This window comes from Loxodonta africana, chromosome X (assembly GCF_030014295.1).
Source record: "Loxodonta africana isolate mLoxAfr1 chromosome X, mLoxAfr1.hap2, whole genome shotgun sequence".
NCBI classification, from domain to species: domain Eukaryota; kingdom Metazoa; phylum Chordata; class Mammalia; order Proboscidea; family Elephantidae; genus Loxodonta; species Loxodonta africana.
In genome coordinates, this window is record NC_087369.1 from 128,270,917 (window position 1) to 128,298,728 (window position 27,812).

Sequence of the window (27,812 nt, forward strand, 5' to 3'; positions counted from 1 at the left end):
GGCAATTTAGAGCCGCGCGCCCGGCGGGAACGTAAGATGGCGGAGTAGCAAAGCGCAGCGGTTAGTACCGAGTCTGCAGTACGACTTCGATTCCAGCCTCGGCAGCAGCAGTGATCGCTGAGCGCAGAGTGCCCAGGGTAGTCGGCCAGGATGCCGAATATCAAAATCTTCAGCGGCAGCTCCCACCAGGATTTATCCCAGAAAATTGCTGATCGCCTGGGCCTGGAGCTGGGCAAGGTGGTGACTAAGAAATTCAGCAACCAGGAGACCTGGTAAGGGCCAAGTTGGAACTCCCAGCGGGGCTCACCTGCCCGGGCCGCGGGGGCTCCGCGGGAGCTGCCGAGGGCGGGGGGATGGGGCCGTCGCCTCAGTTCCTAGGGGCGGGGGCGCGGGAGGGGACAGCTTGGTGGCGAGCGTCTCTCGCGGGCTGTTTCCGTTATTTTACCTCTGGTGGAAAGGTCACGTTTATTCTCACCGTGCGGTGGGGTGGAGTCAAGATGGAGCGCGGGGCGAAGCTGCTTTGGCTGGGTTTGAAGGCAGGCACTGGAAGACCCAACGTGGGGACAGTGGCCACCAAGTGCGAGGGGAGGGGACAGTCGCTTAGCCCTGGCCGTGGGGACACGTGGCTTTGTCGCTTTGCTGTTAAGCCACCCAGGCTGGACTGGGTTCGCTTCAGCTCTTGGACCAGCTTGCATTGGAGAGCCGACTGCGTTCTGAGCTCTCCTCGTCTTTCTCCTTGAATCTTAGGAGCAGCTTTTCAATTCAAAATGGTATCGGTCGGGTTTGGTGCTTAGTGAAACTGACATGTACTGACGGCGCCAAGATTATTACCGAGGACTTTGATTAGTTTGGCAAGCGTTAGCTTTTCACATCTTTAGAATCTATAGAATGAAGCCATACTTAAACGTTAAATCTAGTTGATTGGATAAAGTGATGCATTCGCTCTATATCCTTGATGTTCATCTTAGCTTGAGTCACCCAGAAAGTCTTAAGGAACCTTAATTCTGGAATCTTTGGCCTCCCTCCATGTAGCTAGTGATAAAGATAGTGCAAAAGTATATTTTTCAGAAACCATCTACCCTGGACTTGTTCAGGTCTGTTAGAGCTGCGTGGGGGAATTTAGGAAACAGTTTTATACCTAAATGTAGAGGAAAGGTAATGGAGTGGAATACTGGGATGGCACAGTACATTGAACATTGACTTTTTTTTTTCATTGCCTTGCCCGTAAAACTTGCCTCCTGCCCCCACTTCCACCCTCAGCCTCCACCATCGGGCCATCTTAGAGAGAATGTGAATCCTCGATCCTTTCAATTCCCCTTCTACCTAAATGTAGAATCTTCTGGTTCTCATAGATATGTGGTGTTGCCCTGTTGATCAAATCTGCACAGCACTCAATCTTACAGGTGCAGTCCTCTTAAATTAATGAAGATGATGCTGAGCACTTTTTCCTAAATGATTTCGCTTTCCTTTTTTCTTTAAATTGATTTCCAAAGTGTAACTCCCTTTATCGTTTTTAAATCTTGCCGATAAAAGTATTTATGTGTAATGGACATCTTCATTCTGCATGCCCGATTAATTGTGCTGCTGATTGTGATGTACATGACTGTGCAAACACTGGTGCCATCTGTAACCAGGCAATACCGTAATCAAAAGAAGCTACCCAAGCTGCTGTCTAGCTCTGACCACACCTCTGTAGCTTGTGGACCATAATAAAGAACACAAAACAGGATCAGACTTCATGAGTGGCAGTATAGCCTAGGGAACAAGAATGGTTTTCCTTTAGAGATGTTTTTGGTCCCCTTAAAGAACTGTGGTTATTAAATCCTTTTCCTAAGCCAAACACCCTGTGCTTCTAGGAGAAATACGAAGGCTTTATTTTCTCCTTGTGGTAACCCTTCTGCCCTCTGCATAATACAACACACCAGGCTGCATACAGTAAATTGAAAAGTTAACTTTGACTATTTTGTTATTGGGAGAGGGGAGGGAGAGAACAACCTAGTTTGCCACTGATTTTTTTTTTCTGAATTCATCAGTAATCCGAATCTACCTCTTCTCTGAAATGGTTTCATTATTAAACAACTGGACAGCAACATGGACAGCTTGGAAACTTGGGATAAAATTAAGCCCAAAATGGACAAATGCTGACTGGTTAGGTGTCCTTGTTTCTGGCTTAATCATTAGCTTCTTGGTTCCTTAGATATTCTGAAATTTTCATTGGGCAAAATTGACTATGTTTATGGGCCCCCCATATGCACACATTGGCTTTCCTATACTGCAGAAATGGTTAACTACTGTTCTGTATGACTCTTGGGGTCTATAGGTCATGGATAGGGCAGTTTAGTGGGAGCTATGGGTCATCACATGGGGAATGGCAGAGCCCATCAAATGAGACAGTTTTGCTTAGCATAGGTGCGAGCACAATCTCAGGGGCTGATACTGGCTTTGTTTCTGAAATCAGGATCATTCTACACACGATATTTAATCCTCTCAATGCTGCTATGTGGAGTTTATCTTTTATCCATAGTCAATAGATGAGGGAACTAGGATTCAGAGGTTAAGTAATTTGTCCACCACTGAATGTCATCCGTCTTTTGAATTTCTGCTGATATATCTCGCCTGGCTTTTAAAACTTTTGGGTATACTAAAATTTTAACTCAGTTCTCTTCAATATTGGTAAATAATTTTGGTTTATTTGGTTATTTTGGATTGGTTGAGAGGAGGAAGAAAGACTTTTAACTTTGGTTTCCTAGGATTTTCCTCATAACCTGATCCTTCAGGTCATTAATCCCATGTATTTTGTACATGCCAACATCCCAGTAGTCTAAAGCCTTGAGATTTTCTTCAGAATACCACCTGGCTTTTAAATTTACTTTATTTCCTTTTCGTGTTTCTTGACAGTCAGTGCTAGCCGTATGCACTTCCACTCCATGCTAAGGGAAGGGTAAAGGAGAAGCTAGACATAGCCAGTCTTCTGGCTGCTCCAAAACCACTGGGAGAATGATTGGCTCAAAGCCATTTGGAGAACACCCCGTTAACTAGTGAAAGAGAACAAGGGGAATGTGTCGCCCTCTAAATTGCTGAACCAGGTCTTCCTGCCTAATATATTACAGTGAAACCTGTGAGAGCCGGAACTCGATGGGACTGCCTTGGTTTTATGGGTTTCGAAAGTTTTCTGCCTTTGACAGGATGCAGCCTTACCACTTTTCTGTTGCTTGTTTTAGTGGAAAATATTTGTGTTTTCCTTCTCTGACAGGCTTCCACCTTACACAGGTTCCAGCTTTTGCAGGAGCAAACAGGTTTTAGGCATAACTGGAACCCTGGTGGCACAATGGTTAAGAACTATAGCTGGCAGTTTGAATCCACCAGCTGCCCCTTGGAAACCCTATGGGGCAGTTCTACTCTGCCCTGAAGGGTAACTATGAGTTGGAACAGACTCAATAGCATCTAACAACAATAGTAAAAGCCTAAATTGCCCTGAAGAGACTGTTGGTGGAAGTATGGACATCAAAGACAATTCTGGTGAGGGCTCAGAAAGCTGTGGCTGTCTGCTCCTGTGAAGATTACAGTCTTGGAAACCCTATGGGGCCGTTCCACTCTATCCTACAAGGCTACTGTAAGTCAGAACTGACTGGATGGCAATGGTTTTTTTAATTCATACTTTGTGTATACTAAACAGTTACTGTAGCACTCCAAGAAAGCTGAGGTCATAAAAGAACAACTAAAAACAAAGGCACTTAAGAGAAACTATGTGACACTAGGTAATACTTTTGCTTTCTTCGGAAACCCTGGTGGTGTAGTGGTTAAGAGCTACAGTTGCTAACCAGAAGTTCGGCAGGCAGTTTGCATCTACCAGCTGCCCCATGGAAACCCTCCAGGGCAGTTCTACTCTGTCCTATAGGGTCACTATGAGCCGGAATCAACTCAACGGCAAAAGGTTTGGTTTTGGTTCTACCATCAATCACTGCTATAGCTTATCTTTTAGAGAAAACCGTAAGAATAATGTTAAGATTTTTTAGAGGATTCATTGAACTGTTTTTGATCAAGCTGTATAATCTGAGTGTAGTTCATGGGCTTTGTTAGGCTTTATGAAAATCTATGCCTTACAGTAGTACTACTGGAGGGAAGAATTTGGTCTTGATTAGTGAAATTAGATGTATGCATACTAAAACCAGGCAGTGTCCTAGTTTACTCGCACTGCCTTATTTTTAACATAGTTAATAACTTTTTCAAGTTATTAGATAATATGCTTTTTTGTCATAACAAACATCTTTCTATGTCGAGGGTAAATTTTAGTCTCAAGTTTGGCTTCGGGAAATAGCTAAACTGCTGGTTAATTATTATCAAGTAATGACACAAAAATGGTACTAGCAATTGTGTTGGCTGGTGAGCTAGTAAGTGATTTTTTTTTTTAAATTACTTTTCAAAACCTTATACAATGTTAGAATCTATAATTTCTAAAAGAATTATCTATACTAAATGTATATATTCAGCAGATGTTCTCTAATGTTTAAATGGGCAGTGGTAATTTAGTTTTATAATTCTTGTTTTACCTGCTTTCAAGAAAAGATACAAAAAGTTAGCTAAGAAGAAGATACATACATCAGAACAAAGGGCTTCAGTAATTGTGCCAAGAATTTGATGTGAAATGGTTACTGAAGTTTAGTATTACATCTAATTGTATCCCTTGGCTTCCTAGCAGCCAAGGGGATAAAGGCATATGCAGTGGATTATGTAGTTTTAATTTTCATAAAACTCTTTAGAAACTTTCAGGCACGGAATTCTAAGAATTTTATGGGTGGGATCCTGAAATAGTGATATTGAGTAGCATACTGAATAATATAGTAGTTTTGTGGATATATTTTTATATTGACTCTGATAGTTGAAACATTTGGAAAGGGAGATAAGCCACCATGGTCTAAGTATGATGCCTTCTGTCTTACTTGATGATAAAACTTTAAAAACCCAGAGGAGTAGGTAATTAGCATGCCCCTTATTCTGTCTTAGAGCGGTTGTCAAATTTTGTTTGTTCTCTTGCTCCTAATCAAACAACTTGACTCTCTGGTAAGCGAATGCCTGAAACACAGGTGACATTCTGTGTTCCTGACTGAAACAAGAGCCAAAGGGCAAAGTTGACTTTTTACTGGAAATCAATGTGCCTGATTTCCAATCTCCCCAGGGAAATGGAGATCTTGGTCATGGAGTTGAAGTATGGGGATGACTGGGTGGGATTAAAAATTTCTCAGTTCTGAGGTTGCTCAAATATTTGAAGTGCCTGGTCAAGACCCCAGAGTTTTGCACCATAAAACGTAGAAGGGACTGTTTTAGCCTGAAACCTCTCACAGGGCAGTATTGGTAGTAAAGGAGAGCTGAGAAATCTCTTTAAACTACTACTGCCTTATTGGGCCTACCACAAAATAAAGTGTGCATTTTTTACATGTACTGCACATCTCAATTCAGCTTCCCAGTCACACTCAACCACATTTCAAGTGCTCATTAACCACATGTGGCCAGTGGCTACCACACTGGACAGAGTGGTTGGAAAACATGGAAGTTGTTCTTCCAAAAAGCCCTCCCTGAGTCTGTCTTGCCTGTCCATTTGATTTTTAAAGAATGTCTTCACAGCATTTTTGGCTTTGGCATAGTTGGCATTTCCAGCAGATTCAGTTGTTTCTTAGGGCTGATCTGGTGATTAATAAAGTATCCTTAGCATATAGGATACTTATCCTTCTACTTGTTATAACTGAAGGTCAGGAAAAATTCATATAAAAGCTGGATCAAGTATCCATAAGTAAAAAAAAGGGGGGGGGGGAATAGACAGCACTATGTCAACTCAGCTACTTGAGGGTGCACGCAATTGATTTATTGTTTATTATGTTACCCAGTATCACTAAGAATCCCACTATAAAATTCTTTGTAGCTAGCGCATTCTGATGGGCCCATCAGGTTGTAGTTCTACCCAAAATTAGATATTAGCTGAGTATCTGTAAAAGGATGTGAATAGATTTGTCAAAACCTTTTTTAAAAAACATGTTTCTATTTGACCCTAGTGTAGAATCAGAAAGGAGCCCTGGTGGCACAGTGGTTAAAGCACTTGACTGCCAACCAAAAGGCCAGTGGTTCGAACCCACCAGCAGCTCTGTGGGAGAAAGCTGTGATAGTCTGCCTCTGTAAAGATTTACAGCTTTGGAAACCCAATGAGGTCGCGTTTGTTTTCGTGGGTAGAATCAGAAGTGAGTTATGTTGTGAGTGATGATAAAAGTCAGTCTTCTAAATTTTCGCAGTAGCAGGCCTGCAGCCAGTTCATATTCTGGCTAGCGTGAATGAATGCAAGAGACACCCTAATCCTGGCCGGTATTCATTCATTCATTCACATCATCTTGGCGCTGGCTGGGGATACAGACAAGCATAACAGGTCTAGTTCCTGCCTTCATAAAGTGAATCACCAGGGTGATGAGATACTAACTAGGGAGGGTCACTTTATTTATTTAACTTTTTATTATGGAATGTTTCAAACATATACAGAAGTAGAGAAAATAATATGGTGGTCCTCCCCCCACCCCCCGCCCCAGTGTCCCTATTACCCAGCTGCAGCACTTACCAATGCATGGCTAATCATGCTTCATCTTATTCCACACATACTACACAATTGAATTATTTTGAAGCAAACCCAGACATTGTCATCTATATATTATATATTTCAGTAACCACAATTATTATGCCTTGAAAAATTAACAATAATCCTTTAATATCAAATAGCCTGTCAGTGTTCAAATTTCTCCTCATAAATGTGTTTTTTACAGTTTGTTGGAATAGGTATGCAAATAAGGTTCATACAGTGCAGTTGACTGAGCTATTTCTTGAGTTAAAATCGGAGTTCTTCAAGTTCCCTCACAATGTTACCTAGTGTCACATAGTATCTCTTAAGTGCCTTTGTTTTTAGTTGTTCTTTATGACCTCAGCTTTCTTGGAGTGCTACAGCAACTGTTTAGTATACGCAAAGTATGAATTAAAAAAAAACATTGCCATCCAGTCAGTTCTGACTCACAGTAACCCTGTAGGACGGAGTAGAACGGCCCCGTAGGGTTCCCAAGACTGTGATCTTTACAGGAGCAGACAGCCACAGCTTTCTCTCATGGGGCGGCTGGTGGTTTCTCACTACTGACCTTTCAGTTAGCAGCCAAGCGCTTTAGCCACTGCAACACCGGGGCTCCTTAAAGGTATGAAGAGTGCACTTTAATTTTTTTTTTATCATGGTAAAAATATATATAACAAAGTGTGCCAGTTTTTACATGTACAATTCAGTGACGTTGATTACATTCATCATGTTGTGCAGCCATCACCACTGTCCTTTTACAGAGTATTCTGCCATCATTATCCGAAACTCAGTGTATCCTAAGCAATGACCCCCCCTTCCCCCTCCCTCCCACCCCTGGTAACCACTAATAAACTTTAGTCTTTATACATTTGCCTGAATAGTGTACTTTTTGTTAAAATCGAGCCATAGATTTTTCATGTAATTATTGATTCACATGCAGTTGCAAGAAATACATATAGAGAGATACAATGTACCCATTACCCAGTTTTCCCCATGGTAGTATCTTGCAAAAAATATGTATAATATACAACGAGGGTATTGATACTGGCAAGATACTGAACAGTTCTACTACCTTAAGGATTCTTCACGTTGCTTTTTATAACCACACCCACTTTTGTCCTTCCTCCCTGTGTAGTTTTCTTTTTTTTTCTTGCCTTTGTCCATCTGGTTCTGGGAAATACTGGCCTTGTAGAATGAGTTGGGAAGTGCTCCTTTTTCTTCTGTTTTCTGGAAGATTATGCAAAACTGGTGTTAGTTCTTTATTTGGTAGAATTCTCCAGTGAAGCCTTTTGGACAAGCTCTTTTTAATCATGAATTCAGTTTCTTTAATGGTTGTAGGACTGTTCAGATTGTCTCTTTCATCCTGGGTGAGTTTTGTTAGCTTGTGGTTTTCAGGGAATTAGTCCATTTCTTCTTAGTTGTCAAATTTGGTCACAAAGTTGTTCATAGTATTCCCTTGTTATCCTTTTAATGACTACAGGATATGTAATGATATTCTCTGTTTCATTGCTAATATTGATGATTTATGTCTTTTTATTTTTATCAGTCTTCCTAGAGGTTTATCAGTTTTATTGATTCCACCCCCTCCAAGAACCAGGGTTTTGTTTTCCTGTTTTCAATTTCGTTGATTTCTGCCCTTTTTCTAATTTCTTGAGGTAGGAACTTAGATTACTGATTTGAGCAAATAATGCATTTTTGATGTAAGGATCCATACTTGAATTCAGTGCCTGAAGATAGTTCATTTCCAGATAACCCAAACTAATGTGGGTTTTTTTTTTTCCTGGCTACCAGAAATCTCAACTTCCCTGTTCTAATTTGTTTCCGGTTTGATTTTTGCCTTTTGTGTTCATTTTTCTTGCATTGCAATACAAACTAACCCCATTCTTTCAAAAAGTAGGATCCTTTCAAGAGTTACTTGGATTGAAAAGGAATAATATCCTCCTATATTAGCTTCTTCTGGCAATGGAATTACTTCCTGCTGATTTCTATATAAGTCCCTTTCAGAATGCTCCATGAAGTTTTGTCTGGGGGGAGAGAGGGGTTGGGTAAAAGTGATCCTGTTAGGCGTAGGACAATGGGTAGTGCCTAAAGCCCTGCAGAAGATCGTGATTAGAGTGAGGTGAAAGTATGATCTTTTATTTAATAACTGTATTGCATTTTGATATAAAGCGAAGAAGTTTTTCTGTTGTTCAACAGGGGTTATCAGTCACTCTGATCTCTTCTTTGTCTACACACATACACAGACACACACACACACACACACACGTACACCCCACCCATAGGATTGACAGAGAAAATAGTGCAGCTTTGAGGCCTCACTCAGTTATTCTTGGTAGAGACCCAAGTGTGGTAGGCATTAAGACTTTCATTTCACAGTAAAAAATAACCCTTACTTGAAAAAATAATAATAATAATTTTGAGTAACTTCCTGTAGAATTTTTTTAAATTTAATAAACCTTATTTTTTAGAGCAGTGAGCCCCGGTGATGTCATGGCTAAGCTCTTGGCTGCTAACCAAAAGGTTGGTAGTTCAAACCCACCCAGTGGCTTCACTGCAAATCTGCTTCTGTAAAGATTACGGCTAAGAAAACCCTATGCGGGCAGTTCTGCTGTCACATGGGGTCACTATAAGTCAAATCAACTCGATGATCCCTAACAGCAACAATTTTTTAGAGTAGGAATTTTTTTTAAACAAGGCCTACTTGTTGGTCCAGATTACAGTTAGTATAGGAGCCTTGGTGCGATGGTTAAGCACTAGACTGCCAACCGAAAGGTTGGTGGTTCAATCCCACCTAGTGGTTCCATGAGAGAAAGACCTGGTGATCTGCTTCTGAAAAGATTACCAAACCAAACCAAACCCACTGCCGTCGAGTCGATTCCGACTCACAGTGACCCTGTAAAACAGAGTAGAACTGCCCCATAGAGTTTCCAAGGAGCGCCTGGCGGATTCAAACTACTGACCGCTTGGTCAGCAGCCGTAGCACTTAACCACTACGCCACCAGGGTTTCCAGCCTAGGAAACCCTATGGGGCAGTTCTGCTCTGTCACATGAGGTTGCTGTGAGTTGAAAATCAACTCAACTGCATACAACAAGTTAGTATAGGATGAGGTCAAGGACTACATCTGTTTTATTCACTATTGTGGCCCTAGTGCTAGCAGTGATTGGCCTAGAGACATTTAAAGTTTGTTGAGTGAATTGCCAATATGGTAGAGATGGTACTATCACATAATAGAACGTCATTATAGAATAATAGTGATCCATTCCTTATATAATACTTCTACTTCTTTTGTGAAGTATGGATCGTAAAGCAGTCACAGGTGATGTATCAAATTTGCATTCATATCATATTCATGTATCTGTTTGAAACAAGATAAGGGCCACCTACTGAAATCATGGTCCAATCACTTGTAAGTACTTTAGACTAACCATCGCCAGTCTTCCGGTCGTGTCACATGTAGAAAATGGTAATATTTATGTAGCACATGGGTTGAAACTGAGGAAGTTGCTTCTGGCTCGGGGGATCTCCTGAAGTGTGAGGGTCTCAGCATTGACATGCGGCCATAATCCAGACACAGCATACTGGTAGCGAAGCTATTCTTTTCAGATCTTAACTGTCTGTAGAACTGGAGCCCTGGTGGCACAGTGATTAAGAGCTATGGCTGCTAACCAAAAGGTCAGCAGTTCAAATCTACCAGCCATTCCTTGGAAAGCCTATGGGGCAGTTCTGCTCTGTCCTGCAGGGTTGCTATGAGTCAGAATCGACTCGATGGCAACAGTTTTGGGTTTGTCTGTAGAAGTATAGTATAGTTCTTAAACATCTATTTTTTTTGTCCTTCCTTTTCCCCGTGTAGCGTGGAAATTGGCGAGAGTGTGCGTGGAGAAGATGTCTACATTGTTCAGAGTGGCTGTGGAGAAATCAACGACAATCTAATGGAGCTTTTGATCATGATTAATGCCTGCAAGATTGCTTCAGCCAGCCGGGTTACTGCAGTCATCCCATGCTTCCCTTATGCCCGGCAAGATAAGAAGGACAAGGTAGGGGCAGAAGCTGTTTCTCTCTCTCTCTCTCTCTCTCTTTTTTTTTTTTTAAAGCAGGGGAAACAGGCACACTTGCCCAAAGTCACAGAAACTTACTTAATCATCAGATATATATTTAGAGAGTATTTTTAAATCACGTTCCATTAGATATCACCCTATCCACAAAACAATAGACATGTAGTTTTTATAAAGCAACAAGTTTGTAATCTATATGTTTACTAAATTCGTGCATGTGTGACTTTGTTAGCTCACTGATAGTCTTAAATTTTATCAGTAAGACTAAGCATCAATTCCTGTGGAGTAGAATTATTTTTAAACTATGGTTTTATATCTATATCTATCTATCTATGTGTGCATATGCACATACACACACCCCACCACCTTATTTATCTGGTATATTAGAGGATGAGGTGTACACATAAAGCTTTACATCTGTTGCTGTCAATGTCCAATTTTTTACACACAGTGCCTGAGAGAAAGCCAGATACTTTACTCCAACAGAGTGAGCATAGTTCTCCTACAGAGTATAGAGGAAAGGGCATGAGTGGACTTTGCTGTTTTACAGCACAGTAGGTATATTTGTCTTTGATCTAAGAGGATTGGGGTTGCTGGATGGTTGACCTCCAGGTGAGTAACGTGGTGGTGTAATTTATAAAAGAAACTATAATTTCCATTCCGTGATGCATCTTTAAACTTTGATGTGTTAAATGTTACACAGGTTTGGGTATGTGTGTGTTAAAAAATATTTTAATAATTTTTTTTTAATTTTAAATTAGAAGTCCATCTAGTTTAAATGAATGGCCACTGGAAACCCTTGAATAGGCGGAAAATAGCAATGTATGTGCATTAAGTTAAGAAGTGAAAGCTGAGAAGGCATTTTCTTTCCTGAAATATGTATCCCGAGTTGGAAAAGAGATGTCCCACTTAATATTTTTTCTAGCTTATGATCTACTCAAAGTCAATGGTCATGTCTTCTTTGAATTTCCTGGCTGCATAGTGCCTTAAACTTAGTAGGTATACAATAAGTAAATAAATGCTTCTTGAACAAATGAACTTGTACTCAAATTGGCTTTTTGATTTTTGTTTTTCATTTCCTCTTCTCCCCATTTAGAGCCGGGCCCCAATCTCGGCCAAGCTTGTAGCAAATATGCTGTCCGTAGCAGGTGCAGATCATATCATCACCATGGATCTCCATGCTTCTCAAATTCAGGTATCAATGGAAGCTACTACATAGTGGGGTTTAGAAAGTTGGGAGAAGAGAACGGATAATACTGAAGACTGCAGAGAAACTGTGCCCAAGTTGCAGCTCGAATATGCTAGGTATCACCTGCATTTTAAACATATCCACCCTAAGCATAGTTCATAGTCTTAGTCACTTGGGGCTGGTTAGATAGGGAGGCTTTGGGATCAGACCTAGGTTTGAATACTGGCTCTGACTCTAGCTTTGTAGCCTTGAGCAGGTTATTTAACGTCTCTGAATGTACACTTCCATTATTGTAAGTATTAGATGATATCTATCCTGAATTAGAACACATTGGAATTTATTCATAGTGTAATGTCTAGCACGTAACAGGTACTCAATAGATGGGAGCTGTTAATTGTCATTGCTATTACTATTGCTATTATTCATAGGGTCGCTATTATTCTTGAGTATTCGGGATCTTCAATTTAGAGCCACAGATATTGGATCCTCTTCTCTAGCATAAACCCAGAGTAAGGGGAGTAGAATACCATCTTATATTTTACGCTTTTTAAAGGACTTTCATTTGAGTCTTATGGCAATTCAGTGAGCTACATCCCAAACTAAACCCACTGCTGTAGAGTTGATTCCAACTCACAGCAACCCCATAGGGTTTCCAAGGCTGTATATCTCTACAGAAGCAGACTGCCACATCTTTCTCCTGTGGAGCAGCTGGTGGTTTTGAACTGCCGACCTTTCAGGTAGCAGTTGATTGCTTCAACTACTGTACCACCAGGGTTCCTTTAATGAGGTACATAGGACAGGTGATTATCATACCCATTTTATAGAAGAACAAATTGGTTATGAAACAACTAATTTGCAGCAACTAGAATTGGAACACAGATCACCTAATTTACCAGTTAGCTTTTGCTCCTTAACAAACCAGCCCAACATTTACTGGCATAGAGCAATAAGTATTTATTAACTCATGAGTCTGCAGTATGGCTGGGCAATTCTGGTCTTGGCTGAATTTGGCTGTTCTTGGCAAGGGCTCATTCTTGTGCCTATGATCAGTTGTGGGTTGGCTGAGGGCTGACTTTGCTGATCTTGGCTGGGCTCTCACACAGCCCAGATTCAAGGATGCTGTTTTTACAGTCTTCCACACTGGGCATGCCTTCTAGTCAGTTTGAATGTCACAGTAAGGTATTCTTTGGGCAGGTTACTTTCTTTGTGTTGAAAACCAAACCCATTGCCGTCGAGTCAATTCCAACTCATAGTGACCCTATAGGACAGAGTAGAACTGCCCCATAGGGTTTCCAAGGAACAGCTGGTGGATTCAAACTGCCGATCTTTTGGTTAGCAGCCAGATGCTTAACCACTGCACCACTGGGGTTCCTTCTTTGTGTTAGCCATTTGTACATGAAAGAGAAGGAAAATGAAATAGAACTAATCCAGCTTCTTTCTCTAGGGCTTTTTTGATATCCCAGTGGACAATTTGTATGCCGAGCCAGCTGTCCTAAAGTGGATAAGGGAGAATATCTCTGAGTGGAGGAACTGTACTATTGTCTCGCCTGATGCTGGCGGAGCTAAGAGGTATGGTTGAAATTAGCATTATTCCCATTCTACTGGGAAAATCTTTCAAAGAGTTGTGTTGGTTTTCTATCTAAACAAAGTGATGTTTTTCCATTTAAGCGATAGTTTTTTAAGTACTTTAGAATGGATGCACCAGTGGCTGAGACATGTGTCAAATATAGTTTTACTCCTCTTTTACCAGCCTGAGTGACTACTTGGAAGACAAGAGAGAAAAGGGCTCTAGAAAGTCATGGTATTATGGGCTTGACTGCAACACATGAGTAAGTTGACACTGCAGAGTTTACACGGCTGTAAACCTATCGGGAAGGGTAGGAAATCTGGTTTTCTAAGGAGTGGCAGCTGCTATCAAGCCACAGAATATTAGTGGACAAGTAAGCTTTTACACACCTATTATAATGCTGTTGCCTAGACCATGTTGATCCTCGGGATTAAAATATTAAGCAGGAAGATTTCTTTAAAAATTGTTCTGTAGCTAAGGCTTCATTAAATCTTTCCTGATTAAAAAAAAAAATTAAGCAGGAAGGAAAATAAAGTGTGGTATTTTTACTTAAAGCCAAGACCTTAAAATTTTAAGCAAGCTGATCGCCAGGGGTTGAGTTACAGTGCTTTATAATAAAGCTCACAAAGCACAGGCTAAAAGCTCTTGATTTCCTTAGTGGATTACTCGTTAGTAATGCAGTCACGAGTATGACACATGTTCTTCTTCTTGTGGAAATACAATGAAGAGCTGCAAAACACAGATGATTAGGAAAAGCTAATTCAGAACTTTCTAAAGCCATTCAAATCTTCAATGACTGTTTCTCAACAACTCCTTTATTTCAGTAACTTCAACTGAACTGATAAGCTGAGAACTTTGTTCTGTTATTCAGCCAGATGTATGGCCTGGGGAATCTCACTTAATCACTAGTTAGCATCTGTAATACTAGGGACAGAGCCTAAAACACATCCCCCTGCCCTCCCCCCCCGCCCCCGCCTCCGCCATGGTAGGGTAGTTTGCAGCTGCTTGTCTTAACTCGTTAGGCACTATTCTCACATCTTGCCAGGGGACTTAGACAACAGCCACATTTGAAATGATCAGGCAAGATTTTCTCACCAGAGTTGGGTACAGAAAAACTGCCTTCGATAGATGACTTATTGCTACTTGATTATTTTTTTTCATTATGATCTTCTTATAGTGATGGTGAATTTTCAAAGTGAGTGGCTGTCAGTTTGGTCTTGGCAGGTTTTTTGAGTAGATAGAGATCCCTGTGTGATTGTGATTTGCACAGTAGTTCTTCACTCAAGGGTGTAGGGAGTTAGTTTCCTAGGCCTTTGTGCTTTGTTGGTTACTGAGGTTGGAAGGTTTACGATGCTGAAACTAATTTGATCATGTGTTTGCCTTGGATAACAGTGATTCTAAGCAAAGTGGTTACCGTTGATGTTATGTGCCCAGGTACGGTGTATCACCCGGCAGCAGTAATGGAGAGCACAGAGTGTCATTCATTTAGATCAAGGTACAAATGATTCCTAGGTTATAGTTCAAACTTTGTATATTTATATATGGTCACAAGCAGGGCCATGTGAGGGCCCTGAGCATTGATAATCTTTGGTGCTCCCTCCTCTGCATTCAAACGGGATATCTGAGTTATATATATACCTGTTGCTGTCGAGTCAATTTCAACTCATAGTGACCTTATAGAACAGAGTAGAACTGCCCCATAGAGTTTGTAAGGAGTGGCTGGTGGATTCAAACTGCCGACCTTTTGGTTAGCAGCCAAACTCTTAACCACTGCCCCACCAGGGCTCCTATATACACACATGTATATATATTTATATGTGTGTCTTAGTTATCCATGATGTAATTTCTTTTTAAATGCAACTATAATTTTAGTGATTGAATGCAAAAGTGGCGTATGCCATTTTAGTGCAGTGAGATGAACTGGATTATAAAATTTTTAGTGGGTGCAGAGTACTAAGATTTTTACTATGTACCCCATTTCCTACAAAAAGAACATTCCACATACTCTACAACAAAGAAAATGGATCCATGAACTTAGACGTTTTCAGCAATCAGTGTAAAAATCTGTTGCTCTCCCACAAAGAAAATTGACTTTCACCAGTTTTGCTTTAAACTGCTCATACTTCAATTTGGATGCTTGTTTTGTAATAAATGCTATAATTATAAATGAACAAGTGAAAACATGTCATAAAAGAAAATTTAATGATTGGAAAACAGATATTACAGCCAAACCCAAACCATTTGCCTTCAGTCGATACTGACTCACAGCAACCCTACAGGACAGAGTAGAACTGCCCCATAGTGTTTCCAAGGAGCGGCTGGTGGATTTGAACTGCTGACCTTTTGGTTAGCAGCCAAACTCTTAATCACTGCACCACCAGGGTTCCAATATTACAATGAATTACTATATTTTATTTTTAGATAGATCTTTCATCACTAATATGTTATAATTAAAAATATTTCTTTCTATTCTTTGTTCTTACAAATTCTTCAATGATTTTTGTCACAGTTAAGCTGCCGAACAATAACTACTTTCATACATAGTGAGGATAATGAATCAAGTCTTTCTTGAATCGTTGTTCTCTGCTGAGGGGTTTTGAGTCTTTTTTTTTTTTAAGGACAAAAATAAGGGTTCTATTGTGCAGGTTGTGATCGTTAAAGTTAAGAATATGTGTAAAGCACTTTTAACATTGGGAAATACACGTCGTATTTTATCTTCTATCACGGACTGATACATACGTACATGAGTAAAATTTGTCTTTCCTGAATCTGTAAACTTAGTTCTCGTGTAAGAATGAAATTGTTGCACTTCTCTGTAAAGGTTTGTATTTAAGTTATTGGGATAAGCCTGCACCAATTTCTTGGATGCCTTCATGCATTCTTCCATCAGGTACATCCACACTGGTTAAGAAAGAAAATGTATTTGAAAGAACTTCATAAACTTTCTCCCTTCTTTTCATGCAAGATTTAGGTGTGTCCGTAATGGGGTAGTATGTGGCACTCAGTATTTCTGGAGCACTTCTGTCATTTATTTATTTCTTTCTAATGCTTCTGCAACAGTGGACTGCTTGATAATCAGTATTTGTTTTGTTGTGTTTTCAAAAATATAAAATCTTTTCTTACATTATATAAATACCCTGTTAATAACTGATAAGAGATCTGTTCATGTCTTTAAATTTACTTCTGAATCTTGGAGAGCTCGACTTGTCCAATGAAAATGCTACAATGTATTATTGCACATAACCAACATAAATACACAATCTAGCGTATGCATTTTGTTGGTGATGTTTTCAGCTTTTCTTTTGGCATCTCCTTTTTTGTCTGGTCTTCAGCAATATTTTCTAAGACATCTAGACCCCGAGTGTACAATTCCAGGATTGCACTTGTTGCTTTAGCATGCGCTTCCCAGCATGTGTTAGAAAGACATTTTGTTTCTCAGTCATTGCCTAAATGTGTTTTAAGAACTGCCCATTAGTGAGTAGAGGCAGCAAAAAATGTGTAGAGGAACTGAACAATAGAAAAAAAAGTCAACTGCTTCCAGACAACAATCTACTGTGCTATGTTCTATGAGATTAAGTGAATGCGCAGTACATAGCTTGGAAATGGCATATTCATTCCATTCTAAAATTTTCTGGTGCATGCCTTTGTAATGCCCTAACATATTGGCAGCATTTTCATAGGACTGGCCTCTCCACCTAGATAAATCAATTTTGCAAAGTACACATAAGTAGTTAAGTACTTCATTTGTAGTTTCTTCACTGATAGGACTTTTTAAGCTAGTAAATGTGATAAACCGCTCAACAAGTTTTTCATCTATTGGAGATAAGGATCTTAAAACAATACTTAGCTGATCTGTGTGAGAAAGATCAGGAGTGGAGTCTACAGATAAACTGTAATATCGAGCTGTACTTATTTCACTGAAAATAGTTGATTGAACTTTATCACTTATGAAGTTAATTCTTCACATGTTGTTTTAGACATATATGATGGGTTGCCCTTTCCTGTGTTTCTACATTTTGAAATAAAACCTGCTAAAAATGGATCAAACTAAGCAACAAGTTCAAGGAAACCCCTAAAATTTCTATTTTGAGGGGACCCAAAAGCTTCATTTCTTCCTCAAAACGGTAGTCCACGTTCAGCAATTGTAATAATGACAACAACACCTTGCAAAATGGCTTTCCAATACTGACATTCTTCATTAATTTGTATTTTCAGTTCATGAGTTAAGCCAAAACCATATCATCAGTTTAAATATGACAATATCCAGTCTTTATGAATTGAACTGTTTTCATGTTTATCAATCATATTCAAGTTGTGCTAGTTACTAAATCCATCTGTTGCAAATTGAGGATTAATGATTTAGGACTGAATAGTTTGCAAGCAAAACAATATACAGAGCCAACTGATGGGGAGAATACAGTAGCCACTCCCTCTTATAATTTTTACAATTTGCTTTGCACCCTAGAAATATATTCTGGCTACAGAACCCTGTTTGTTTACCATCTAGAAATTTTCCATATGAATTTTTAAATGGTCTGTTGTGATATTGACAATCAATTGGTCCTCTTTGAATACGATAATTTACATCATGAGAAGAAAAATTATTCCACAAAGCTAGATCTGTATTTCTGTTACTTATAGGGTCTTCAGATGCGACAGTTGCAGATTCTAAAATAGTTTCACTTTCTATACCATTATTAATCTTTTTACTACAGCAAGGAATGGATGCAGAATTTGGAACAAATTCTGTTATGTTGCTAATTAATAATTTCTGCCCTAGCAGTACTAGGACAATGATTTGCACCCATTAAACTTGAATGTTCAGTGGAAGAAGTCTCTTCCAATTTGTTATGTTACAAAAAGGAAGTTAATTTTGGAATTGTCTTTAGGGATTCACAAGTCCTTTTCTTTTTATCTTCTGTGAGCTTTCGTTTTTATGCTCCACTTAGTTGTTGCTGTTTCATTTTACCTTGTTATAAAATTGTGTCACTTTTAAAAATTTGGTCCTACCATAGCAAATAAATTTGAATAATTAAAAATAAATAAAATTTATAAAATTTACATTTGAATTTGGATGTTAACACAAAAATTTATATTTGAAAATTAGTAAAAAAAAATTGATTTGGAACATGTAATTTCATTCTTCAGGTCTGAGATAGTCAAAAGAAATAGTACTTACAAGGCAGTTGGAAATAATTTCATTCATTTGTCATAATATGTTTGTTGGCGAGCCTTTTGCAGATCTCCACAAATGTTTTTGTCTTGAAATAATACTTAAAAACTTGTGCACTCACTTTCCGTCCTTTGATGCTGCATCTTCACAGTTCCTTGGACTACAGCTGATACCGACAGGGGCGAGAGCAGTCACAAGGAGCATGATACAAATACAAGGGTATGCTCGATCTGAAGATGCATTTTGGTTCAGTTTGCACAGGACAGGACCAGATATGTCACAAGTCACATGATTGTAGTGCCAATGGCGTATTCTTATGTGGTCGAGAGAGAACTAAGTGTGTGGCTATACCTGATAGGTCTGAAATAAAAAGGGAAATATAACTGCTATCGTATACAAAATTTATAAAATTTACATTTTATTTGTGGAGTTGTTCAGCTCGCATATTCGGAGATACATACTTAATTGATGTAACGATAGTAGCACTTCTCTACGAGCAAGTTTGTTTGGCGAGTCATGGCAATATCAACTTCTTAAAAAGAAAATCAAAAGGGAAATGGAAAGTAAAATACATTTATATAATTTTCATTATCTGAATATTCATCTAATTAATTTCCTCAAGGAATTGTTTTAATTTCCTTACATGGATATACATAAATATTCTGATAAATATAAATGTAATGTTATGATAAATGTCCTTTGTTGCTTTCTTGGAAAACAAATTAAAAAACACAGTAATTATTGCAAAACAGAAACACATGTTTTGCCTGATAAATACTGAATTTTGTGTCCTCTTAATGTGCCTAATACCTAATTTATTAGCATGTATAGAGTAATATTAAGCATTATGTCCCATGCAACAGACAATAAAAAACAAAACTCACGTGACACACAAAAACTTTTCCCTTTAGATAAATATTAAGATTTCCAGTATTTTTTGGACATTTGCTATATTAGTATTAAATTATTACCCAACTTAGTATTATATTAAATGTATGCTAGATTGTATCTGCGTGTATGTCAAACGTTTTAAAGGTAAAGTTATAAATATTTATCATTTACAAAACTTAGGACATAACTCTATACGTAAATGCTATATAGTTAAAAAGTAACTTGACTGAATTCATTGCAGTTGTCAACTTACTTGAGTTCCCTCACTTTTGCATGTCATTTGAGACTGGAGTTCCCACTGGTTGTTTACCAGGACATGCACAAGAGCATACCCTTGTACGTGCCTGTATCATGACAAAGAGCATAGCTGGCCTCCCTGGCTGGAATTGCAGGATCAGCAGACGTGGATGTACAAGAAGGTTGTCTCCAAATATACCAGAGACCTGTTATCTATTAATATAATCCGTCCTTGCCCAGTAACCACTCATGTTGGATCCAGCTGCATATTGGGTGAATGTAGCAAGACTTAGACTCGACAGCCCACCCCCACCTGTTTATTAGAAATTAATAGTATACTCCCAAGAGACCTGTTGAGATCCTTTCAGTTACACAGGAGGGAACCATAGGAGACGGATGTCAATGAAGGTGTGGAAGTGCATGGGTGCCCTCATGACCCTGTGTGAACTTTATTTCCTGCTGGCACATTGTCACGCACTGGAGCTCGTATCAGTTTCATTTAGTGTCCTGCCAGTTCCCTTTCACTGTGGTGGTCACTTTTCCTGGTGTCCTGTGTGCTTGGCATCTGTGGATCTTTGCTTTGGACAACTGGTGCCCCTGTTTTGTTGATGCCCTAAGCATGTGCTTACCTTGCTTATTGGTAATCCGTCCCTGGTCACGTGTTCTCCCCAGTCCAGCAGAAACTCAGATATGTGACCATACCCACAAGGAAAATGGGGCATGACACTGCAGTTAGACTAGCACTACCTTAAAAAACAAAACCAAAATGAAAGCACATGCCTCTTCACGTGTGAGGAGGGTGGTATAGTGGAGCATTGGAGCTAGCACAGTGTCATTTACTCTGAGTGAATATGTTTGGGTGACTTAAATGATAGTCACTAGACAGATTTGCCTTCTATCCCATTTTCTAATCTGGTTTGTATCATCTCGTAATAAGAAAAAAAGAAGAATTCTGTTTTGACTTGGTGACAATTTGAGCTGTATAGTGAGTCGCCTAGTCTGCCCATTTAACCAGTATAACTTTCTTTCTAGCAGGAAATTCCAAGCTTGGTGTCCAGGTACAGTTCACACTGACAGTTGGTAGATGTTTTGCTGCCATCACTGCGGGGAGTGTGATGAGGGCGTGGGCATTGGAACAGGCTGGGTATTGCTACTCTCCTGTCATGCTCAGGTTGACTTCTTAACTATAGTCACCTTTCCCGGCTCTTCTATTGTGTAAATTGGGACTATCTGTGCACTCTTAACATTAGTGAATGAAATCTCCCTCTGCCCTTCCACTGCCAATTCATTAAATAAATGTGCCTTAGCATTACATGGCTTCCCAGCACTGATGAGAGGGTATCTTTCTGTCCGTGACTCTAACGCAGCATGAATTGTCATCTAAATTTGGGTAATGCATTTATCACCTATCAGGATATAAAGGAGCCCTGGTGGCACAATTGTTAAACAGTCAGCTGCTAACTGAAAGGTTGGTGGTTTGAACCCACCAGGGGCTCTATAAGAGAAAAGACCTGGCGATCTGCTCCCATAAAGATTACAGCCTAGGAAACCCTATGGGGCAGTTCTACTCTGTCATATAGGGTCACCATGAGTCGGAATTGACTCGAAGTTACCTAATAACAGCATCAGAACATGGAGGCATTCTTCCATAAAACCCAGCCTGTGATGTTTGCCTTTGAGAAGTTAGTAGTGGTTACTTTCTAACTAGCCCTGGGAATGTTTGGTTTCAGGGAGTGTTCTCCCCCAGAAAACAAGTCCAGTCTTCAGTCTGTTTCTTTTGTCATAGAAGCCACACACACAGGTTTTAACTCTGAGCATCCCCTGTTTGGCAGAGTGACCTCTATTGCAGACCGGTTGAATGTGGACTTCGCCTTGATTCACAAAGAACGGAAGAAGGCCAATGAAGTAGACCGCATGGTGCTTGTAGGAGATGTGAAGGATCGCGTGGCTATCCTTGTGGATGATATGGCCGACACTTGTGGCACAATCTGCCATGCAGCTGACAAGTGAGTGTGCAGTTGTGGGGCCAGTGGTTAGAAGTGAATAGTGCGCTGGACTGGCTTAAGCCTGCTGATTGTTTTTGGAACTAGATCAAAGGGATGATAAGTAGCTCAGGGAGCTTTTTATTGGTTTAGACTTGAAGTACAATACATATAAATTAATGAGCTCAGTACTTTTTCAAAATTTTTTCTTTTTTCCTTCTAAATTTTATTTGTTGTTGAGAATATACACAGCAAAACATACACCAATTCAGCAGCTTCTTCATGTACAATTCAGTGACACTGATCACATTCTTCAACTTGAGCAACCATTCTCACCCTCCTTTTAGGAGTTTTTCCTCCCTCATTAACAAACTCACTGCCCCTATGGTTTCTGTGTAATCTTTCAAGCTACTGTTGTCAGTTTGATCCCATATAGATAGTTCTTAAAAGAGCATAATGCTCAAGGCAGACTCTTTTACTAGTTAAGCTAAATTATTGTTTGGTTTTAAGAAGAGTCCAGGCAATATTTTTGGTTTAAGGTTTAAAGATCATCTCGGGGCAATAGTTTCAGGTGTTCATCTACCCTCCATGGCTCCAGAAAGTCTAGAGGCTGTGATAATTTAAAGTTCCGTTCTGCATTTTTCCCTTTTTGGTCAGGATTCCTCTATGGAATCTTTGACGAAAATGTTCAGTAATAGTAGCCAGGCACCATCCAGTTCTTCTGGTCTCATGGCAAAGGGGGAAGTTGTTCATAGGTGCAATTAACCACACATTCCATATGCTCTATTCCTGACTCTCCTTGTCTGTTGGCTCCAAGTGAATAAAGACCAATTGTTGTGCCTTGAATGGCTGCTTGCAAACTTTTAAGACCCCAGGCACTACACAACGAACTAGGAGGTAGAAGAAAGGCACTAAATATATCATCAGGCCAATTAACTGGAATGTCCCGTGAAACCATGACCCTAATCCTCCAAACCAAAGAATCAAATCCCATGAGGTGTTTGGTTGTACATAAGCAGCCTCAGCAGCTACTCATTTTTTTGTCATTGTTATAAATATACCACAGAACATTTGCCAATTCAACTTTTTACAGGAGTACAGCTTTTTGACAGCAATTAAAATAATCAGCTCTGCAACCTTACCCTTAATACGATTTTTTCATCACTGTTAACCCCCCGTTTTCCCCTTCTTCCCGCCACTGGTAACCACTAGTAAACTTTATTCTCTATATATTTGCCTTTTCTTGTCTTTTTATATAAGTGAACCAGTACACTGTTTGTTCTTTTGTGATGGTCTCATTTTGCTCAGCATAATGTCTCCAAGCTCTATCCATACTTTAGCATGTGTCAGGTATTCTTTTCTCCAGAGCACTCTACTTTTGATATGTTTTTTTATTTAATTTAATTTTTATTGTACTTGAGATGAAGGTTTACAGAACAAACTAGTTTCTCATTAAATAGTACAGATATTGTTTTTATGACATTGTTTAACAACCCCATGACATGTCAACACTCTCCCTTCTCCACCTTGGGTTCCCTATTACCAGCTTTCCTGTTCCCTCGTACCTTCTAGTCCTTGCCCCTGGGCCAATGTGTCCCTTTAATCTCATTTAGATGTTTTTTTAAAACAAGTTCAGGTGGACATTCATAGGTCTGAAGGGACAGAAACTTATCCTCGTATTCCTATTTTACTTAAGCTGATGATCCTAGTCTTACCTCCTAACTGTCCATTTTAGCTGCTAATGTCTTAGTTCATATTACTTCTCATCTCTTGCCTGTACTATTCTAGATGGCTTCCTCACTGTTCTCTTGGTTGCCAGTCACCAGTCTTTTACCTCATCTGCCCATCTTTCACATTGCTTCCTGTGTTCATTTCCTAGGGCTGCCATAACAAAGCACCACAAACTTGGTGGCTTTTTTAAAAAATTTATTTTTGTTGTTCTTGAGAATATACACAACAAAACATGCACCACTTCAGCAGTTTCTACATGTACAATTTAGTGACATTGAGTACATTCTTTGAGTTGTGCAACCATTCTCACCCTTCTTTTCTGAGTTGTTCTTCCATCATTAACATAAGCTCACTGCCCCCTAAGGTTTCCTTTCTAATCTTTCTAGTTGCTGTTATCAGTTCGATCCCATGTAGATAGGTTCTTAAAAGAGCATAATGCTCAAGGCAAACCTTTGTTACTAAGCCAAAACAAAACCAAACCTGTTGCCATGGAGCTGAATCCTACTCATGGCGACCCTCTAGGACAGACTAGAACTGCCCCATAGGGTTTCCAAGGAGTGGCTGGTGGATTCAAACTGCGTACCTCTTAGTTAACAGCCATAGCTCTTAACCACTGTGCCACCACGGCTCCACCTTTGTTTCTAGATAAGCTAAACTGTTGTTTGGTTTTAAGAAGACTTCAGGGGATATTTTTGGTTTAAGGTTCAGAAAGACTGGATTGTATGAGAATTTGAAATTGTGTTCTACATTTTTCCCCTTTTGATCAGGATTTGTCTAAAGACTCTTTGATTAAAATGTTCCAAACTGGGTAGCTTTAAAAAATGTATGTTCATAGCTCTGGAGGCTATAAGCTCAAATTCAGGATGTTGGCAAGCCCACGCTGTCTCAGAAGGCTCTAGGGAAAGATCCTTCCTTGTCTATTTCAGCCTCTGGTAGCCAAAGGCATTTCTTGGCTTGTGGGAGCATCATTCTAGTTCCTACCTCCATCTTCATATGGCTGTTTTCCTGCTGCATCTTTTTCTGTGTCTCTTCCCTTTTTATCAGGAGCCCTGGTAGCACAGTGGTTAAATGCACTTGGCTACTAACTGAAAGATCAGCGGTTTGACCCCACCAGGTGCTCTGTGGGAAAAAGATGTGGCAGTAAGATTTACAGCCTTACTAGCCCTTTGGGACAGTTCTACCCTGAACTATAGGATCACTGTGAGTTGGAATTGACTCAATAGTAATGGGTTTGGGGTGTTTTTAGTTTTCTCTTTTTATAAGAACACCATCATATTGGATAAGGGCCCACCCTACTCAAGTTTGATCTCATGTGAACTTAACTAATTATATCTGCAAAGATGTTATTTTCAAATAAGGTCACATTCACAGGTACCAGGGGTTAGGACTTCAGTATATCTTTTTTTCAGATACAGTTCAACCTGTTAACACCTCACCACTTGGTAATCTTTATAAAACCAAGGCCAGATCCCTTCACACCTCCTTCACTACCTTAAGTGGCTCCCCACTGCTTACAATCCAAGCCACTATGGACAGTATTATTTCTTATAAACCTCTGAGTCTGTGTCTTGAACAGTGTCTGGCACATGGTAAATGCTAAAAAACATATTTGTGTGCTGAATCGTCCCTGTTTTGGATCCTGGAGTATGCATTCAGGTAATGCTAATTGCTGTAAGTGAATGTCAGTGACTGAACATTATATAGTTTCTTTCTTATTCATGCCATACTCCAACCAAAGCATTTTTACACAAAATAACAAGCACCTTCTCCATTTGTTTGTCATCCACGCCCTTCTCCCACACCCCCAGGTTTTATGTAAGTGCTGCTATGCCAATTATTTTTACATGTTTCTGTAAAAAATTAGCATAGCGCACTTAGGAAAATACTTCTGGGGGGAGGGCAGGGTCGGCAAACAAATGTTGAAGGCATATGTTATTTCCATAAAAATATAGCATTCCTGGTTGGACTTGTTTTTTTCTCTAAACAGTAGTTCAGGGACCCAGACTCTTTAGATCTTGTGACTCTGCATCTTTAATGTGTAGCTTCCAAGATTACCTTGGAAGACATTTCCATTTTGGCTAGCCAGAAAAGGGAAAGGGGACAGAGAATCATCCATAGAAGGTTTTTATGAGCCCAGCCAAGAAGTGGTATACATTATGTCTGCCCATAGTTCAGATTCTGTAGTAACAAGATTAATCCAAATTAACTCTGCTTTTCCTTCTAGACTTCTCTCAGCTGGAGCCACCAGAGTTTATGCTATCTTGACACATGGAATCTTTTCTGGCCCAGCCATTTCTCGCATCAACAATGCATGCTTTGAAGCAGTAGTAGTCACCAATACCATACCTCAAGAGGATAAGATGAAGCATTGCTCCAAAATACAGGTGAGGATACGATTCTTGTAAAAACATGACTTCACCAAGTTTTTAAGAGGTGGTTGCATATGCTTAATAGGTGTCTGTCTGAGTTCTGAAGGTTTCCTTCTTTGGTTGTAAGGGTTTAGTCTGTCATTATAATCTGTGATCTCAAAAAAAGAAAAGATTATGGGTTTAAAAATTGGAATTGCTAGACCTTAGAACCTCTGGAGGATGCGGCGTAGCATTTTGCACTCTAACAGGTTCTCCCAGTGTTTCTGATGAACATTAAAGTACGTGTGCATGTCTCTACTTATTGGCCCCTGTAGACAGTGTGAAACCTTTAAACTGATTGTACAGTCTTTAGAACTTTCGTTTCTCAAAGTGTGCACTGGAAAGCACCCATGTTAGTTACCTGAAGTTCTTGTTAAAATGCAGATTCCTCTGCCCGCTCCCAGACCTACAAAACCAAAGGTCCTGGCGCCAGTGTTTTAAAGTAATTCCCCTAGCAAATGTTAGACGCTGGCATCTGAGCACTGTTGCATTAAAAGAAGAAGGCCTTAATAATGTGTGCAGCAGTTCATTAGCTTTCTGAACTTACTATTTAGAATTGGAGGGTTGTTGTCATTCTACATTGTTTTTTTGTTTGTCTCATTTTTCTTTTCTCTTTTTTCATGCTTAAGGATTTTTAAATGCCCACCCACCACCACCTTGATGAGTCCAAGTCAGAATTTTTCTGCCATTGGCATTTTGATTCTTCCTTAAGTGGTAATATTAAAAATATTAGAAGAGTTGCTGGATGCAGGCTGGTGAGGGGAAACAGCACATGTTTTAAGAGGAAGGACACTCACTGGGCTTCTCATCAGTCTCTGCAAATTTGCCAAGGATCTTCTGTCTGTAGGATACTAACCTGCCACTTTTCTCGCCGTTCTAGGTGATCGACATCTCCATGATCCTTGCAGAAGCCATCCGGAGAACTCACAATGGGGAATCAGTTTCCTACCTGTTTAGCCATGTCCCTTTGTAACAGAATAACTTCTGAGGCTTTTTAAAAATGAAATTCACCCCACCCCTTATTTTCCCTTGGTATTTGATGAAACGTTCCGCAGAAGACCCAGCTTGCTCCAGTGTAGCTTTCTACATCCCACCTCAGGTATATTAGAGCTATGGGGAGAGACAGATTGAGATTGCTGGGATCTCCAACCTGCGTTGTCTCATTCTGGCTTCGTTGATGATCTGGGGAGCCTTGCAGCTTTAACTACAGCTCAGTTGCTGCAAGATTTCAGACTTTGAGGGTGTCCTGTAGGGGTGTTTGAAGGTGATGGGGGAAGCTGAGACTGCTTTGCATGTGAATCCTTCAGGGTTTTCTTTATTCAGAACAACTAGCAACAAAGCCAACCCAATATATACCCCCCTCCATGGTGTGTCAACCCTGTGCCCCTGTGTCACAAGTTCTCCAAGGTCTATGCTAAATTACAGCAAGAGCCCCAGGCAACCCCAAACCTAAGTCTCCTGGTTGCTGAGCCCCTATAAGGCAGGAGCTGGCTTTCAGCTTTCACAGCCATTGGGTGGGGTCATGAGGGGAGGCAGCACAGTGCCAGCAAATGCTTCTTGGGAGGAAGAAGACTGATCCGTCACCATCTGCGCGGGGACTATGTATCTTGGATCCTCCTTTGTACCTGTTCATTTCAATTTGGCTTTACCTTCCACCATCTTGACCTTTTCCTGGCCAAATAATCCTCTTGGGTCCAAATGATCAGTGTACCATAGTCTTACAGAAAGCAAACTTGCTCCCTGCTATGTAATTGCTAACATTTACGTTACATGGTTTTGCTGTAGCTTAATTTTCCTTGGCTGCTACCATCATGGTAGTAGATTTTAGATGATGTCATGTTGCCTTTTGATTAATTTAAATATTTAATTTCCATCTTCCTTCCTTGGACCTGTTTTGACCTCTCAAATGACCTGAAATTTCTGTTAGAAATATTATCAATTGTCATTGTCTCTTGTCAAGGAAGCTAATAAAGTGTATGTGTGTGA

General features: G+C 39.9%; 1 protein-coding gene across 1 annotated transcript; it reads left to right on the forward strand.

Moving 5' to 3' along the window:
* Positions 1-27,812, forward strand: PRPS1 (phosphoribosyl pyrophosphate synthetase 1). Its single transcript, XM_003414812.4, has 7 exons — positions 1-272; positions 10,447-10,630; positions 11,745-11,843; positions 13,282-13,406; positions 21,538-21,711; positions 25,643-25,802; positions 26,707-27,812. Exons 1-7 carry the CDS (start codon positions 151-153, stop codon positions 26,797-26,799), a joined length of 957 nt encoding a protein of 318 aa, XP_003414860.1. The 5' UTR covers positions 1-150; the 3' UTR covers positions 26,800-27,812.